We start from the raw sequence: 19638 nt of genomic DNA on the forward strand, positions 1-19638 counted from the left end.
TGCATTACTAATGAAGTCCCGAAAGTGTTAGTGGTGATGGATGGGCTGAGGCTCTGCAGGAAACCTGTGGACAGTCAGCTCCACCTTCTCTTTTACTTGCACGCACCTCTTCATCTTTTTCTGGCTCGAAGCTCCTGGCAAGACTTTTTAGTTCACTGAGATAAGGACAGACTGTGGGGCAGAGTCTCGGGTAAGCATTCTAGCTCTGCAGTACTATGTGACTCTGTGTAGGTTCCGCACCTTGGTTTCCTTATCTGAAATACCTCACTGGTAAGATCATTATCAAGGGCTCAGAAGCAGCTTGAGACATACGTGTGGCTCTGAGAGAATGGCAGGCCCTGGTACAGAGTCCAGAGTAGCTGTAATGATCTCTTCTTTCTCCCCGAGTCCAGGGCGTGGCCCACAGGTGAGCGCGGCTGACCTTCGGAGCACCCCAGGTATGCGTCCGCAGGTGAGCGCCCTCGCCCTCGTGGTTCCGGTCGAGACCCGAGGGCGAGCCGGGGCTCGCTGGGGATGCGGGAGGAGAGAGGGAAGAGGCAGGGGAGGAGAGGGAGAGGGGAGGGGAGGGGAGAGGGTGGAGAGGGGGAGGGGAGAGGGGAGGAGACGGGGAGGGGAGAAGGGAGGGGAGGAGCTGCCCGGAACGCTCGCGGCCGCACCGCGCGCACGCTCCCGGCGGCACCGCGCGAGCGTGCTGGGCTGCTGCCCCGGCGGGACCAGGACGCGGCGGCTGCCGCACAGCGGCGACCACAGGCCGAACTCTCGGCGCTCTCGGAGGCTGGCTGGCGATTGGTCCAGAGAGGAGGGGGTGGTGGCAGCCCAAGTCAGCCGCTGCAGTGGCGGCGTCAGGTGAGAGCGCGAGCCGCAGAGACCGGGCGTGGCGGCTGCCGCACAGGGAGTCGGAGCCAAACTGACGGACGCGGCCCTGGGAGTCCCGGGAGGAAGGGGCGAGGAAGCACTTGCAGAGGAGACCTCGGAGCAGAAGGGCGCCGGCGCCGAGCAGCCCCGAAGTTGTCTCTGTCGAGTCGCGCCGAGCCTGGGCATGCAAGCGACGCCACCGGGGGTCCGGTCGCCCCTCAGGAGCCCGCCGAGCGCGCGCTTGCGGCCGGACGAGGGCGGGCGAGGGTGCCGAGCCGCGAGCGAACGCAGCAAAATGAGCGGCGAGGGCGACTACAACTTCAGACGGGTGGCGATCCGGCGGAAGTCCAACCCCTCCTACCTGCCGCCTGGGACCCCCCGGCCGTGGAGTCGGCCCTCGTCGCACCTGCAATGGGCCGAGACGGCCACGTTCAGGGGCCAGGCCCCCGCAGACGCCCCAGGTAAGCGCCTCGGGAGGTGACGGGTGGGCGGGGGTGTTGTCGCAGGTGATGGACCGCCGAGCGCCCTGCAGGTGCTCCCAGTCCACCGCAGCGGTGGGAGTCAGTTCGGAAACCTTCGCAGAGGGCTGCGCCGGGCCGCCCACCCACTTTACCTATTTTGTCCCTTCCCCCAAAGGTCCTTGGCGGGAGCGCGCCTGAGGCTGAACTTATCAGTCCTGGAGGTCACTTAGCAGGGAATTCCGGAAGTAAAGGATAACTTTTTTTTTAAAGTTTGATTAGGAATTAATAATAAGTTTTCTAGATACTGAAGTTTAAGTTTTTTCGCTAAGTTGCTTTCGGCAGACCTTATGAAGGACTAGTACAATAAATGCGGGAGGCTGATGTTCGTCCTGGTCTGGCCGCCTACCTGTTGAGTGACCTCGGACCAGCAATCCTGAGTGTTCCGGTTTTCCCTTTTGAAAAAGACGCTTGAGTGTGAAAAGCTGCAGGTCTCTCAGAAGGAAACATGTTCCTACTATCAAGAAATTCAATTTTTTATTGTGGTTTTGTAGTGATAAATTAAGATATCAGTAATGAGGTATTTTGAATTCTGAGTTCTCCATCGACTCTTAGTCTTGGAAGAAATTCTCAAAATGATCTGTTGCAGCCCACAACTTCTTCGCTCTTTTTTTTTTTTTTTTTTGCGGTACGCGGGCTTCTCACTGTTGTGGCCTCTCCCGTTGCGGAGCACAGGCTCCGGACGCGCAGGCTTAGCGGCCATGGCTCACGGGCCCAGCCGCTCCAAGGCATGTGGGATCTTCCCGGACCGGGGCACGAACCCGTGTCCCCTGCATCGGCAGGCGAACTGCGCCACCATGGAAGCCCCTCTCCTTCGCTCTTTAAAGTCATTATGTTCTCCCTAGGCGGGCTTGAAGCTATGTAGAACACATAACTTTTCTTTAACCCCCACCCGCGGCTTTTGAGCTCCTATGGCTTGTATATAGACCAGTTTTGAGGCATAAACCTTATTTGAGTAGCAGAAATACAAATGCTTTTATTCGCTTACACTCATTTTATTCTTATTAAGCAAAGCTGTTATGATGGTTTAACTGTGAAGTCTTGGATCTTTAAAATTTTTCTCTATTCCGTCCTGAAGCTATAGTGCTTACTCATAGGACAGAGAAGCATGGTGCGTGATGAATTACAAATTTATAGCCACAGTAGGTAAGGGCAGAAATAGTGATGTGAGAAAATATATAAACAAGTAATCGAATCACAGTACTTTAGGGCTCAATTTCCTCATCTTCGAAATGAAGACTCTGGTGAAATAATCTCTAAAATCTCTTCCAGATTCACTCTAAAATGAGTAGAGCGGTGTTTTCTTCCCTTTAAGTGGAAATTCGTCACTTTGTTTTGAAGTTAATTATTTATGAATTTTTAAATTGTTTGAGCTACTCGATTTCTTAATCATCAGCAGTTCTCAGTTGGAGGGTAAAGGGATCCAGTTTCTTTACATCATTATTTTACTGAAAATCTCGTGCTTAGTTTCAAACTCTGAGTAGGTGAGCAAAAGATGAATTGCCTCCTAGAAGTGGGAGTGAGCAGTATAAATTATTTCTACAAGGCAGCTGTGCTTATGGAAGAGTCCTTTTTTCTTTTCTATTCTCTTTTTTCTACAGAGAAAATCCAGAACACTTTTTTGTTTGTTTGTTTTAACAAGATGGAGAACCTAGCAATAACTTTTCTAATCTTTTGGGGTGTCTGAGTATTGTTTAAAAGAACTCAAAGTTCTTGTTGCCATTATTTTCAGGGTTGAAAATTAATTACTGGATCTTCCTAGGTGGGATTGTTCCCCTTTACCATGATGTAATCTAGAGTATCTGTTGGAGAGTGACCTAATGTTTTGAAAAGTAGTCTGACACAATTGTCTATTAAGTTTCATCCAACTCTTTATCATTATATAAGTAGGATCCTCCCCTCATCAAAAAGTAAACCAGGTTTAAATTCCCAAGAAGTGCCAATTTACTCTGTAGTACCTAGAAAAGTATTTATATATGGAAACTACAACATTTAGACCCATTACATGTATAGTGGATGTTACTCATAATCAAAGTGTTACTTTCCCTCTTGAAGAAGGAACAAAAACTAAGAATTCAGTTTAGTGGTGTTGTGTTATGTTCCATAACTGTGAAATCCGTTATTTTTAGAGTTCTCTGCTTTTTCTCAAAAAAAGAAAGAAAGAAAGGGAAAGACAAAAAAAGTCTACCAACCACATCCGCCATATATATCTGAATGACAATGTCCTCATCTAGGTGAGGTAATTAAATTAAGACATAGGCTTTGGGGTCATATAGTGCCCAAGTTCAAGTCCTTATACTACCGGTTTTATGAATTGAATCAAGTCTCTTAATTTCTCAATTTCTTCATCTGGACAATGGAGATAACAGTACTTTAAAAGATTGTGGGGAGAATAAAGTAAGATTATATAGATAAATGGCTGGCACAAAACAAGTATGCAGGTTAGAATCATAACAAGGAGTCATTATCCATTTCTGTTTCCCAAAATGTCTGGCACTAGGACTGGCACATAAGAGACACTGTAAATACTTGTTGGATGAATGAAAATCCTTCCCCTGTGGTGTTCATAATGGCTACTGTTTATTGAGTGCATTTTCTATATCTAAGAACTGTGCTTTGTGATACACACCTGAATATGTATGTGTATGAATTTATTTCACAACAATTTTAGTAGGTAGGTAGTATTATGCCCATTTTCCAGCTAAAGAAATTGAGGCACAAAAAGTTTTACTAACTTGCTTGGAATCGTAAACTGGTACTTGTTTAGCTAGATTCAAATTCAAGTGTGCCTGGCATTAAAGGCAGCGCCCTTACCACACATCACATAAAGCATATAATTCCATTATGGTAAGAATATACATTTAAAGGGATCTTTTATACACACACAGTAGGATGAACATTTACTTATTTTGTGTGTGTGTGTGTGGTTTTTTTTTTTGGTCCAGCTTTTTTCTGTGCCTTTCGCTTTTTTTCTTTTCTGTAGTCTGAATATCTGAAACCCTTGGGGGAGGGGGAGAGTTTGTCTATTGAATATCACTGGAGGTAGCTTATTTCCTCAGTTATTCCTTAGTTTTATGGGAATCCTGAAGGATCTTTATTGAAGATGTCTTTTTTTATAAAATGTTTGTTTCTACTTCCAACCCATGACCACTTTGATTAGCCGAACATTTCTCTGACTTGAAGAATGTGTAAATTTAGTTCAGGTTTGCTAAGGGGAGATCAGCATTGTTGTCATTAATTTTTCCACTTAGGCTTAGTGTAGGTCTGCAGACTTTCTTATCAGTTGGCTTGGATGGAAGGCAGATTTTTCCTTCACCATCCTTTTATCCAAGATGTAGCCTCTTCAGTGTGGGTCCCAGGTTCAGTCCTTTCCCATTTCACAAGCTCAAGGCCCATGTCTCTCCTTCCGCTGCAAGAGCTGCAGTTCCTGGGCTCCAGGTTCCCCCACTGGAGTTTAGGTTTATTGTTCTTTTTCTTTTTTTCTCTTGTCCTTGGGAATCTCCTTTATTTTCTTATGATTTCAGCAGTACATTTAAAAGTATATCTGTACGGGCCTCCCTGGTGGTGCAGTGGTTGAGAATCTGCCTGCCGATGCAGGGAACACGGGTTCGTGCCCCGGTCCGGGAGGATCCCACGTGCCGCGGAGCGGCTGGGCCCGTGAGCCGTGGCCACAGAGCCTGCGCGTCCGGAGCCTGTGCTCCGCAGCGGGAGAGGCCACAGCAGTGAGAGGCCCGCATACCAAAAAAAAAAAAAAAAGTATATCTGTTGTAATTTATTCAGCATCTGGGTGCTTTGTGGTGAAGGACTTTTTACACTATTTGTGCAGACTTTCTATAAGTAGAATTCCTTTTTCCAGTTCTCACCGTGGTTAGAATACTCGATTTTCAACACATACTCCAATATCCTGAGTACTTTTTGTGTGTGTTTGTGTGTGTGTGTGTGTGTGGTACGCGGGCCTCTCGCTGCCGTGGCCTCTCCCGTTGCGGAGCACAGGCTCCGGACGTGCAGGCTCAGCGGCCATGGCTCACGGGCCCAGCCGCTCCGCGGCATGTGGGATCCTCCCGGACCGGGGCACGAACCCGCGTCCCCTGCATCGGCAGGCGGACTCTCAACCACTGCGCCACCAGGGAAGCCCCTGAGTACTTTTTGAGGACTAATTTTACCTTTGTTGGAGGAGGAGGGATGAAGACTTGGGTTATAGCAATACGAGTAATTACTGTTTATTGAATGCTTGTTCTGAACCAGGACTATATGTGTATTACTTATTCTTATGGCAACACTGCAAGATAGATGGTATTATCATTTTAAAGAAAAAGTAAAACCAAGTTGCAGTGCTCTACAACCAGCCTAAGCTTCGGAGATAGGATTTGAACAGGTCTCTCTGGCTTCAGTACTCACATGCTTATAATACCAGTTCTTAAGGTTTCCCAGGGCTTTGGAGGCAAAGTGCAATACAGTTACTGTGTTTCATATATGTTTGGGCTAATATTGTTTGTAATATTAATGAATGCATATTATATTTGAAACAGTGATCTAAGCACACAATTTATCTAAAGATTTATAATAAAATGGTGATATTAATTTCATCAATGATTCTTAGAAGCTGCTTAAGATGGACTTTGAAATAGGAACATCCTTCAGAGGATCAGGAACCAGGAAGTTTTCTTATTTCTTGGAAGGCCAAGAGCAGTTTAAAGAGTAGTCAGTCATCTTTCAGTGAATAGCCATGTAAACTTGTGAACCTAGGAACATTGAGAGACTTTTAATCACCTATTTGCTTGCATTCCTTTCCTCTACTGAGAAAAACTCAGGGTCATGGATCTAACTGGTGACAGAGAAGAGGACCTGGACTCATTGGGGTAGGAATTAGGGGTTGGCCCAATGCCATTACCTCTGTACTTAAAGGGCACATGGATTCAATCTTGGTGTAGTCAGGGTGACCCTCTTGTTAGGGATTAATGTGGCTGGTGATTTGAAGTTGAAGCCAGTGCTCATTTACCATTCTGAAAATTCTAGCACCCTTTAGAATTATGCTAAATCTACTCTGTCTTTGCTCTATAAATGGAACAACAGAGCCTGGTGACAGTATGTTTGTTTACAACGTGGTTTACTGAATATTTTAAGCCCTACTGCTCTGAAAAAAATATTCCTTTAAAAATATCACTGCTCATTGACAATGCACCTGGTCATGCAAGAGCTCTGATGGAGACGTACAACAAGATTAATGTTTTCATGCCTGCTGCCACAACATCCATTCTGCAGCCCATGGATCAAGGAGTCATTGCTTCTTCTTTTTAAATTAATTTAATTTAATTTAATTAATTGGCTGTGCAGTGTGGCTTGTGGGATCTTAGTTCCCAGACCAGGGATTGAACCTGTACCCTCAGCAGTGAAAGTGCAGAGTCCTAACCACTGGACCACCAGGGAATTCCCCAAGAAGTCATGTCAACTTTCAAGTCTTATTATTTAAGAAATGCATTTTAAAAAAAGAAAGAAAAAAAAAGAAATGCATTTTATAAGGCTATAGCTATCATAGACAGTGATTCCTCTGATGGATCTGGGTAAAGTCAATTGAAAATCTTCTGGAAAGGATTCACCATTTTAAATCTTTTTTTTTTTTTTTTTTTTTTTTTTTTTGTGGTACGCGGGCCTCTCACTGCTGTGGCCTCTCCCATTGCGGAGCGCAGGCTCAGCGGCCATGGCTCACGGGCCCAGCCGCTCCGCGGCATGTGGGATCCTTCCGGACCGGGGCACGAACGTGTGTCCCCTGCATCGGCAGGAGGACTCTCAACCACTGCGCCACCAGGGAAGCCCAGGATTCACCATTTTAGATGTCATTAAGAACATTTGTGATTCATGAGAAGAGGTCAGAATACCAACATTCACAGGAGTTTGGGAGAACTTGACTCCAGCCCTCGTGGATGACTTTGAGGGGTTCAAGACTTCAGTGGAAATAACAAGAGAATTAGAATACAAATTGAGCCTGGAGATGTGACTGAGTTGCTGCAGTCTCATAGTAAAACTTGAATGGATGAGGAATCGCTTCTTATGGATGAGTAAAGAAAGTGGTCTCTTGAGATGGACTCTACTCCCAGTGAAGATGCTGTGAAGATTGTTGAAATGACAACAGAGTTAGAATATGATCAATACATAGACTGATTTGATAAAGCAGTGGTAGGGTTTGAGATTGACTTCAATTTTGAAAGAAGTTCCACTGTGGGTAGACTATAGTTTTATATGTACTGGAAAACCAAAAAATTGTGACTTGCTTTATTACAGTTTTCACTTTAGTGCGGTGACCTGGAACTGAACTGCAATATCTCCAAGGTTTGCCTGAAAATTCTTTTCTACATGTATTTGCTGGAAAGTTGATTGAAAAAAGATTTAAACATAATGCATGTAATTTTATGGATGTGAGTATAGTGTGTGAGATTCAGTAGGGTTAGACACAAGCTCATGAAGCTGTATTTTTTAAAAGTATATCAGATAATTCTGATAATCAGCTTGGTTTCCAAATGCCATCCTACCAACTGCATCAGAATTACTTGGAGTGCTAATTGAAAACCAGCAGTACCTTAGATAGAATGAGTCAGAATCTCCAGGGGGTAGGGTTAGCTGTATTTTTGACAAGAGCCCCAGATGATTCTTTTCTTTTTTTTTTTTTTTTTTTTTGTGGTACGCGGGCCCTCACTGTCGTGGCCTCTCCCATTGCGGAGCGCAGGCTCCGGACGCGCAGGCTCAGCGGCCATGGCTCACGGGCCCAGCCGCTCCGCGGCACGCGGGATCCTCCCGGACCGGGGCACGAACCCGTGTCCCCTGCATCGGCAGGCGGATTCTCAACCACTGCGCCACCAGGGAAGCCCGCCCCAGATGATTCTGATGTGCAACCAACTTCATCCACTACTGTGCGTTTCCAAGCTAGGGTAAACCCCACCTTTGGTCCTGAGCCCAGACAACCAATATTTTTTAGGTGCAAGGCAAAGAATGATATAGATTGTCCCTCAACTAACACATCATATTGGCCCTCTGTATTTTTGGCAAACTTTTTGCCCATTTCTGGTTGATTTCTAATTGTATTTTTTACATTTGGAATACTTTTTTGCTTTGTTCTTGTTTCTCAACTTAACCCGTTAAGTTGAAGTAGACTTTAATTTATGCTGATAGACAATTAATATCCAACTGGAGTATCTGACGTGAACACAAGTGACCTTTCATTTCAGTCTTGGTTTCTTAGTGTCCTTTATTGCTGCGCTCTCTTTCTTTCCTAATCTGGAGGATGAATCCACTCCTCATTTCACAGGCTCCTTGTCCTACACCTCCACTTCTCTCCAGATGAGGTCTTCCTAGACTTTAAACTTTGATATTCTCTGGAGCTTTCTTCCTTAAACTGCTGCATATCCTCCCGTTGCTGCCTCTGCTTCTTCATCCCCTCATCCCATCCTTCTCCCCACTTGCTTTTCTTGTTCTTGTCTGGCTTCTGTTCTAAACTTGGTCAGTGTTCTAAGTCAGCAGTGAGTTCGTGCGTATCATCCAGTAGCCTGTTTGTAGTCCTTATTGTTTGTTTTTGTTTTTGGCCCTGCGTGCGGCAAGGCTTCCCTGACCAGTGAAAGCGCCGAGTCCTAACCACTGGACTGCCAGGGAATTCTGCGGTCCTTATTCTTAATTTCTGGGTGGTATTTCCTTCCTTTTTCTTTTTTTGGCCATGCCACGTGACTTGTGGGATCTTAGTTCCCCAACCAGGGATCGAACCTGCGACGTTGGTAGTGAAAGGGCAGGGTCCTAACCACTGGACCACCAGAGAATTCCCAGTATTTGCTTCTTTTTAAAGTTCTTTTCTTGGTCCTGATTTTCACACTTCAACTGGATCTCCAAGTTTATTCCTTTGACTGGGTCATTTTTCTCCTTTCTCTCCTCCAGCATTCCCATTATTTCCTGCCACCTCTTATTTGGTGGTGTCATCCACCCTCTGGGCTTCTTTCTCTTAATCTTTACTGCTGAATAAATGTAAATGTCCCAAGGGCACCAAATTGCACCTCCTTTTTCTGCTGCAATCTAGCCCCTCCTCCTGACTTTCTTGGAGGAATTATTAACCTTGCTTTTGTTAGACTTCGAAGTTTATTTTAAATCTGCTCTAACCTCTTTATCTACTTGCTACCGAGTTAGCCACCCAGTTGTTACTGATTCTTCTTCATTTCATAATGGTGGCCTTTGTCTTATTTCAGGGCACTTCTCCTACCAGCTATCCACATTACATCGCCCCCCTCCCCCAATTAATTTTCTTAAATCTGGGTATTGTTCATCTCCTTCCCATGGTCAAAGCTTTCTATGGCTCCTAACTGCCTGTTATTGATGTTTATAATGGAGTACTCTATATCCACTTTAGTGACTTTGGTTAAACCTTTACCAGTAACCCTTCAGTATAGAAATGGAGCTTTCAAAATTCATACAAACATTTAATCTTATTTGAACTATTCAATATTAAACCTAGAATGATCATGCATTAGTCACACTTTACGAGTTGTGTGTGTGTGTGTGTGTGTGTGTTTTCAGGAATAAATTTGGCATTGTTTCTAGAGCCTTGTCCAGAATTAGTCATCTGTCCTTGGAATGCAGTTAATAGTGGGTGGACATTAGCACCAGCAAGTGCTCTGAGAGCCCATAATCTGTTTTGTATTATTGCCTCACTTATGCAGGAATAGAGTGAACACAAACCCAGATGCTGTGCCCCTCTCATACACTTACCCACTCCCTGGAATTAAACTGTCAACTTCACCAACTGCTGCATCTGCAGAAACCAGGGAGCTGCTTCCATTCTGGGGACTGCACCGAGCTGCAGTGAAGACTTGCTGCAGACAGGTATCTAGTCTGCTCTGCAAGGCTGGGTTGTTCCCTGGGGTCTCTGGCAGAATTTTGTGTTAGAACACATGTTAATAAGTAGCCTTTAAAAGTGCCATGACTTTACCATATGTTATTTGTATTTTTAAAATATATGCTAGGGCTTCTCTGGTGGTGCAGTGGTTGAGAGTCCGCCTGCCGATGCAGGGACCCACGGGTTCGTGCCCCGGTCTGGGAAGATCCCACATGCCGCGGAGCGGCTGGGCCCGTGAGCCATGGCCGCTGAGCCTGCACGTCCGGAGCTTGTGCTCTGCAATGGGAGAGGCCACAACAGTGAGAGGCCCGTGTACCGCAAAAATAAAATAAAATAAAATAAAATATATGCTAGTGAGTATGTTTAGGAGGTGAAAAGTCAGTATGTAGAGCCAAATAAATTATAAGATACCCCAGCCGAAGAATACTGAGGGGTCATTGCTTATAGTTTCAAGTGCAGTGTAGTATAATGTATGGGAAGTTATCAAATTATAGATAAATTCAGTTAAAATTAATTACTAAAAACCACTTGTAGGAAAATACAACTTTTAAACAAAGTCATCTTTATTTCCTCTGCAGAAAATTGACTAACATGTCACATTTCTTTTCCTAAAACATTCCACCTTACCTTAATGGTGTCATTGATGATGAACCAATATTGATAAGTGATGTTGGGAATCCAAAGATGAATGGGATGAATTTCCATCCTAGAAGGGGGATATGATGTATAATAAACACCAGGGTATAAGGTCACATTGGGTGTAAGAACAGTGATCAGAGTGATCATATTTCAGAGGAAGGCACGTTTTTAACTGTGCTGCGTCCACACTTTGAGGAAGACTGCACATCTGACTCGTGCCTTTGGAGTTACCCATGAGCCCGTGTGCTGGTTCATGCATCTGATTGGAGCACCTTCCTGCTGACACAAGCTGAAAATCCGTAGCAGGCTGGAAAAACAAATCTACCCACAGGTTCCATTCAGAGCCATTAGCCAGTTAATTCCATCAGTATCTCTGTGTTCTCTTTTCAGATCCTTATACCCTTCATGATAAATTTTCCTTCCTAAGATCCCACTAAAGCTGAACTTTCAGTCCTTCAACAAGTGTTTCAGTGTTTACCATGGACCAGGCAGTTGTGTTGGGGCCTAGAAATCAAGGTGAGAAGAATACACTCTAGTGGTTTAGAGTGTGGCCTCTGGAGTTGGACTGGCTGGGTTTGAATTCTCTAGTAATTAACCGGGTGACTTGGAACTCTTTTTGACTCAGTTTCCTCATCTATAAAATGATAACATGATATATTACCTACATCGTGGAGTTGTCGGAAGAATAAAAATATTACTGTTTTTACAGTGCTTGGGAAATGTTCAAATAATAACTTTTCTGGTAGTTTTATTAGGATTAACACAAACACTGCTCTCACAGTTTGGGTTTCTTTTTGCATCTTATGTGTATCTCTGATCTAGCGCTTTCTCTCTGGATCGTGATTGGTTGTTTACACTTGTACCTACTGAATACAAGTTACTGCCCAAGGTACGAGCTCTTTTAGGCACATATTTTCCCACCCCCTTTTATCCACTTCCTGCTTAGTCCTTTCCTCCCCTTAGTTCCTGCCCAAACTGCCTTTTACTGCTGGCCTCTCTCCTCAGTATTTCCTCCTGTGCTGTCTTGAGCCCCACTTTTATGTCAGACTTCCTTAAAGCCTGAATTGCATCACAGAACCACACCCTGCCTCTGTTTCCTGACTGAAGCCTGGCTTTCACCTTTAATGCTGGTTCTCTGGTGACTCAAGTGGCAGTTGATCTTCATGGACCACGTAGCTGCTGGTCAGGACCTGTGGTCAGCTCTCTCTTAGCTTTTCCTGATATTTGTCTTCCACCCTCTCAGAAAAAAATCCTCCTGCATTCACTCTTGCCAGCCACCTCGACTTCTTCACTCAATTTCTCCTTGTTTTTCCTGTGCCTGTCCCGCCAGTCCCTGACTTGAGTCATCCATTGCCATTGCTCCTCAAGGGCCCCTCAGAGTCCATTCAAGGCCTCAGTAAATATTGTCAACAGAAGAACCCCAAACTAGCTTGGCATATCTTGCTTCAACATAAGAATTTTCTGACAACGCTGAAAGAATATGGAATTGGTTTCCTTTGGTGGTTGTGAGTTCCTTATTAATGAGGATATTCAAGGAGAGGCAAGATGGCTTCGTGGCTATAGAGGAGACAGAATGTCAGATGTAACCTTTTCTGACCAGTAATCCCAGCTTGCACACTAAAATATTCTGTCAGTGGTCTCAGCTGTCCTGTGTCTGCACCATTCATGTTCTCCTATCAGCAGTATGTACTAGTTTTGTGCAGGGGTGTATTATGAGGAAAGGCGTGGCAGTAGTATACTTTGTTCTCCTTCAGATTTCATGGACTAGATATCCCTTTTAGTGTAACAGTTCTGATTATTCCTGGCATCCTTTCTGATGCTGTGCTCCGTCTTGATTTGAGAGTATACTGGAGTTCGTAGGCCCTGGGTTGCTCCTCCACTGAAAGGCCTCAGAATGCTTTGTCATGTTGTCAGGAGTTTCATTATCTTATATCTATCATTTACCATTCCAGGTGTCCTCTCCTTGAACTGTCTTTTTTTTTTTTTTCTTTGCCTGTTATTTCTCACTATTAGGACTTGGCTTTTAAGGTCAAAACTTCTAATAGTGCTCCTTTCTTCTGCCTGTCTCTAAAGGGCATACTTTAAAAAACAATCTGACAAGTAGAAACTAGGCATAATCAGAAGCAAGATTTTAATTTCCAGCTCTCCTACAAAAAGATGAGATTGTAGAACATCTGAGACCTGAAGCATCACTATTGTTTTCTGTCTCTTAATGTATTTCATAAAATCTAAAATATTTTATCAAATCTTTTTAACATTTTAACATCTCTGAAATTGGGATGCTTTTTTCAATTGGTGCTGGTTAAAAAATTGTGAGACATTGAAATGCAGACTGGCCTAAATTTTAAAACATAACTGTACAATATTTACTGCCTCTGAATAGTAGCAAAGATTATGAATTTGTGGATTATGTAACTGAAAACATTGACTAACCTCCCCACTCCCCTTCTCTAAACCTAAACATACAATGTGTGATTATATCTTTTATATCTGTGACTACTTCTTCAGCCTCTTAATTATAATTAACAATCATAAGAGTCAAAACAATGATAACTGTCATTTATTGAGCAATTACTTTTTTGGTCAGACATTGTCCTAAGTGCTTTACATGCATAAACTCAATCATTACTAGTAAGATCTGTAATCCACATTATACAGAAGAGGATCCAGAAGTCCAGACAGTTTAAATAATTTGTCCAAGTTTACCTGGCTGGGGAGCCAGGATTTTAAACTCAGGCTCTTAACCCATGTACTTTCCTACCTCCCATAAATTTCTTATTGCCAGGTTTTTTTTGTTTGTTTTCTTTTTTTGGCTGCCTTGGGTCTTTATTCTGCGCACGGGCTTTCTCTAGTTGCCGCAAGCAAGTGTTACTCTTTGTTGCGGTGCGCTGGCTTCTCTTTGTTGTGGTGCACTGGCTTCTCATTGTGGTGGCTTCTCTTGTTGCAGAGCTAGGGCGTGGGCTTCAGTAGTTGTGGCTCGTGGGCTCTAAGGCACAGGCTCAGTAGTTGTGGCACACAGGCTTAGTTGCTCCGCGGCATGTGGGATCTTCCCGGACCAGGGTTCGAACTCGTGTTCCCTGCATCGGCAGGCAGATTCTTAACCACTGCGCTACCAGGGAAGTCCCTTATTGCCAGTTTTTTTTAACATCTCTGAATATAAGGATAGTAATTATTGATCTTTAGTAATGGGGAAGATACTGTCTCTGATATTTTTGTCTAGTTTATCCAGAGTATTAAAGAGAGTAACTCTGGTCAACTGCAGCTAGTGAGGAAGGGGGAAAAAAAGACATTTCAAGGAAAAGGAGAAACATATTGTTAAAAAAGATTCTGAAGATGGAAACATAAAGTAGCTTTCTGGTCTTTGCTGTGAAACCAGACCTCTTGGGAATACTCACCTAATTCAGGCTTCTACTGCTTTCTTGTCATATCCCATTAGCAGGGTGATGGTTATGTACTAAACTTTGAAATTATGTAAATAGTATTAATTTTCAAGAATCCTGTTAAATTTGAGATGTTCTGCAAAAACAGGCAAAACTGCCTTTCTCCTCTTTTATTCCATTAAAAAAACTATAATGGATGGCTATATAACAATGCATAGAATAATATAGAATGTATATATTAACATAATATATATTAATACTATTATATACACAGGTACATATATATATGTAGTATTAATATATCAGTACCATGATCCTATTGGTATATGTTGGCAAACCGCTTTAATTTTTCTAATTAAGAGAATTATGCATAGCTTTTTTCACTCTTTTATCATCTTAGTGTAATAAAAACTTGGATGTGAGTAGTTACACTCAGACAGGCTGTCCCCCATGGAAGAACTAGGGAACTGACTAGGGTGCTAATTAGAACCCTTTTACAGAAAGCGGTAAACTCATGCCACTGGTTATGAAAACAGTGAAAAGAAGGGAAGAGAAGGATTCAGGAGGAAGCAGGGAGGAAACTGCCAATGATGGCAGTCATTGTTCTGAAGTCGGTGTGGTGCCCAGTATAAGCTCATTCTCATTGAGAACGAATGCCCGTTTCTGAGTTTTGGAACTGAATGACCAATTTGTATGTTTTTGTTAACCTGGGAGATTTGCCTTAACCACACTGTGGGCATTGGGGAGGTAGAAAAAAGAAATAGAAAATTGAAAGATATTCACATAATCCCCACCTTCAGTGGGCAGCTGTCATCATACAACATCTGAAGGCCTCTGATGAACCAGCTGGCAGGGATGGGGGAGGTGCTTCTTTTCCTCATGGTCTTGATGGTGGCTCATTTCTGTAAACTTAAAAAAATTGTACTGGCAATTCCATCTATCACTGCTGCAGTAAATGTACGTATTTCAGAATAGTCATTCCTGCATATCTTTTGTTAATTGTTCATTTCTGGCATAGATTCCTGGGTCACTACAGTTTATACTTTTGCATCTAGAAAAGGGATTTTTAATCTCCTTATTTTGGGTCTCAAAGCTAGCTCCTTACCATTAGTTCCTGCACATGCTATCTATAGTGGCTCATTGAGAAAACAGACTTTGTTATGGACATTTGGAAGAGTTGAATAGTTTGTGTCTGCTTATTTTCCTTTATCTAGAAACCGCCCTCCTCAGAATAGATTAAAAGAGAATAATTTCTCTTTATTAAATTTTTTCTTTTAATATTTTCCTTTTGCTCATGTGTTAAATGACACAGCTTTTTATTGTAGACCAGAAAGGCTTGACTAATACAAAACTTCAGTCAGTTGAAACTTGTAATGTTTAAAAAGTATTGAGTTCATCTGCTTCACATCTTTACTTAAGTACACCTCACTGAGGCCTTTCCTTGGCCATCTTATTTCAAATTGGAAGCCCCACTCCTATACTCCTTTACTTGTTTTATTTTTCTCTACAACACTTACGACTAACTCTTAATTTTTTTAAATCTTATTTTTTGTCCCTCCATCCCCACCCCAATATACACTAAATCTCATGAGTCATGAGCAGGGCTTTTTGTCTGTTGCATTCTCTTTTCCAAAGTCAGAATGTTCAATATGGATGCTGATGAGCTTGGGCCTAAGGACTTGTTCTCCAGAGGCTGGTCTGTGAGACAGGGGAGGAGGTGGCAGGTGTTTGTGTTTGGGGTGAAGGTGAGCATTTGACACATCTTAGAGGTAAAGTGCCAAGTCTGTGCCCTTTGCACCAAAGCACCAGCAGCCACAGCAACAGAGACACCATGTGCTGGTGTTTTAACGGGAATATGTGGAGTCAGTGTGGGATCAAACCGAGCTGAGAATAAGGTAGACATAGGAGTTGGTATGAGGCCTTCAGTTCATCAAGTTGAGCTGTGTATACAGAGGAGCTTTTTTCATCACCTCTTTTAGTAATTTGTTGAAGTTTTTTGTTTTTTTTTTTTGCGGTACGCGGGACTCTCACTGTTGTGGCCTCTCCCGTTGCGGACCACAGGCTCCGGACGCGCAGGCTCAGCGGCCATGGCTCACGGGCCCAGCCGCTCCGCGGCATGTGGGATCCTCCCGGAGCGGGGCACGAACCCGTGTCCCCTGCATCGGCAGGCGGACTCTCAACCACTGCGCCACCAGGGAAGCCCAATTTGTTGAATAATTTTAACATGAAGATGAAACTCTCCATTAGCATCATGAGAGCAGTAGCCATACTTGTCTTGTTCCCTGCTGTTTGTCCAGCACTTAGCAGAGTTCTGGTTCATGTTAGGTGTTTGTGAAATTCTAATTGAGTGAGTGAGTGAATGAACTCCCATGTTGAGTGCTACATTTCAAAGTGCATATTTTATACAGGAAAGGGTGTGGAGAGAAGGAACCCTCCTACATTGTTGGTGGGAATATAAATAGGTGCAGCCACTATGGAGAAAAATATGAAGGTTTCTCTAAAAGCAGAGTTACCATAGGATCCAACACTCCTGGGCATATATCCAGAAAAGACTAAAACTCTAATTCAAAAAGATACAGACACCCCAATGTTCGTAGCAGCACTATTTATAATAGCCAAGACATGGAAGTAGCCTAAATGTCCATTGACAGATGAAGGGTAAAGAAGATGTGGCATATGTATACAATGGAATATTACTGAACCATAAAAAAGAATGGAATAATGCCATTTGCAGCAACATGGATGGACCTAGAGATTATCATACTAAATGAAGTAAGTCAGAGAAAGACAAATACCATATGATACCACTCATTTGTGGAATATAAAATATGGTAAAATGAGCTCATTTACAAAACAGAAACAGTCTCACAGACATAGGAAACAAACTTACGGTTATCAAAGGGGAAGAGGGCTGGGAGGGGTAAATTAGGAGTTTGGGATTAGCAGATACAAACTACTATATATAAACTAGAGGGGGGGTGGGATGAATTGGGAGATTGGGATTGACATGTACACTATTGATACTATTTATAAAATCGATAACTGATGAAAACCTATTGTATAGCATAGGGATCTCTACTCAGTGCCCTGTGGTGACCTAAATGAGAAGGAAATCCAAAAAAGAGGGGATATATGTATACGTATAGCTGATTCACTTTGCTGTACAGTATAAACTAACACAATATTGTAAAGCAACTATACTCCAATTAAAAAAAAACAAGATAGATAAACAACAAAGTCTTACTGTATAGCACAGGGAACTATATTCAGTATCTTGTAATAACCTATAATGAAAAAGGATATGAAAAAAATATATATGTATATATATCTGAATCACTTTGCTGTACGCCAGAAACTAACACAAACATTGTAAATGAACTATACTTCAATTAAAAAGAAAATTCAAAGTGCATATTTTATGCCCAATATATAAAAATCTAGTTAATATGCAAGCTTTATCACCATCTTATCTCAGTTTTTTCTTTACTCAGTTTCTTTATTTTTCCAACATAGCATTCCTTTAAATAAGTTTCCTTGGTAATTTTGAAAGATGATTCAATCTAAAAGTGCGTTAACTATATAACTTTCAAAACTATATATTTTATGTAACAAAGTATTTTCTAATTATAGCTGTTGGAGTTACATTACTGTTAATTGTTGCTTTGAGACAAAGTTACATCTGTGAGAATCTGTATCACGGGTTGGGGGTGGGGTGCAATGAAAAAAAATTCTTTGGCAAAGCAAAGGGATTGGCTCTGATTGTAAATTTAACCTGAACTGCATAACAAGCTGAGCCTTTTCCCTTGGTTTTCTAAGGTTCTTCACACACTCTGTTCCTTTTCAGCTCTTTTAATTAATGCTATATTCTCAGAGTTTTTGTCTACACTTACAAGATGGAGGAAAACCTTAAACCACAGTAATATGTTGTGTGTTACTAGCTTGCATTAGATGTTCCTCAGCCACAGAAAAGGTGGTTATCCTGTAACTAAAATATGAGGCTCAGGTGAGCAGTAACAGTTTAAATACAAATAACTTTTTACAGCTGGAATATTTAAAATAGTTTTGTTCCCTCCCTCCATGGGGAAACTTCATGCACATGAAAATAATTTTAAACTTGTAGGTTAAATTCATTTCTTAGCTCCTTTGAAATAGTCTGGCCTTTTTAAAAAAGAAAGCTTTAATCATACTGTCTTTCTTACAAAAGGTCACTTCCTTCATGTAAATTAGGATATTTTTGCATCTGGGTCCACTCCGGTTTCTTTATGGGTATAATTAACTTAATTGCCTTCTCAGTGCTTTATGATAGGAAAATGGGATCTACTTTAAACTTTTGTAGGTATTGACATTTAAAATGATTAAACTTGTGAACAAGGTTCAACGTTATTCTAATGCAAAAATCTGCACAATATGATGAGGCACAATCTGGTGTTTGACTGAATTCCGTGCACTGTATGTAAGTCATGGAATATGCACAAGATTAAAAAAATCATATATAATGGTGAATGATAGAAATTTCTGTTCTGGAGGAGTAACTTCGTTTCTTGAAACTGGGGTAAAAGTGCTTGAGAGATCTGGCTCAGTAATCACTGGCCTTAGCCTAAATCCTGCCTCTGCCACTTTACAGCTTTGGGAGGGTTGCATAACCTCCCTAAGGCCATTCCTTCATAAAACTGGGATAATGAAAGTATTTATTTCATAAGGTTGTGAAGGATTAAATGAAGTAATGCATGTAAAGCTTGATACATTTCCATAATCAGTATGCAATAAATGCTAACTATAAATTATATATATATATATATATATATATATATATATATATTTTGTGTATGTGTGGTATGTATACTGGAATTGGGCCAGGCCCTTTTGCACATGTCTCATAAAACTAATGTAGCAAAACTTCTAGGCAGATACCCATGTTATTTAAGTGAGTACAATCAGCTGATTTCACATTAGCAGGTGTCTTTATTTGCTTCTAAAATCTTACAAAGTGAAATTACATTAACATGTCGTATGAATTCCCCTTTACCCTTTTGGATATTTCCCATTTGACCAGAGTCTTTTCATTTTTGGTAAAAGTGAAATATCTTTTCTAGACTCACGACCCTACTATTGCACATTATTTCACCCTACCACATATACATTCTGTATACTGTATACGTACCCTTTGTCACTGTAAAAATTACTTTCCACGATGTTATTGTTCTCTGTTGTGGCAGGTAGGAATGTGTCCTTGAACCATTTCTTCACATCTTAGAAAACATTAATATCTCACTTGTTATAGAAATGGTTTGGAAATTATAGTATCTAATAACACTGCACTTCATACGTCATTCTAGGCATAACAGTATTAACCCCTAGAACATCAGCCCAACTTGAA

The 19638-nt window shown here is 42.1% G+C and overlaps 1 protein-coding gene across 4 annotated transcripts in view; it reads left to right on the forward strand.

The window, feature by feature from the left end:
* The first annotated feature begins 633 nt into the window (after positions 1–633).
* Positions 634–19638, forward strand: part of FGD4 (FYVE, RhoGEF and PH domain containing 4) — a 211744-nt gene continuing 192739 nt past the window's right edge. For all 4 annotated transcript variants that reach the window (XM_059080864.2, XM_067009035.1, XM_059080862.2 and 1 more), the window contains exon 1: positions 634–1316. In XM_059080864.2, coding sequence (XP_058936847.1) covers positions 1040–1316 — 277 coding nt within the window. In that variant the 5' untranslated portion in view covers positions 634–1039. The remainder of the gene's footprint in view (positions 1317–19638) is intronic.

Source organism: Kogia breviceps, chromosome 12, assembly GCF_026419965.1.
Source record: "Kogia breviceps isolate mKogBre1 chromosome 12, mKogBre1 haplotype 1, whole genome shotgun sequence".
Classification (NCBI taxonomy): Eukaryota; Metazoa; Chordata; class Mammalia; order Artiodactyla; family Physeteridae; genus Kogia; species Kogia breviceps.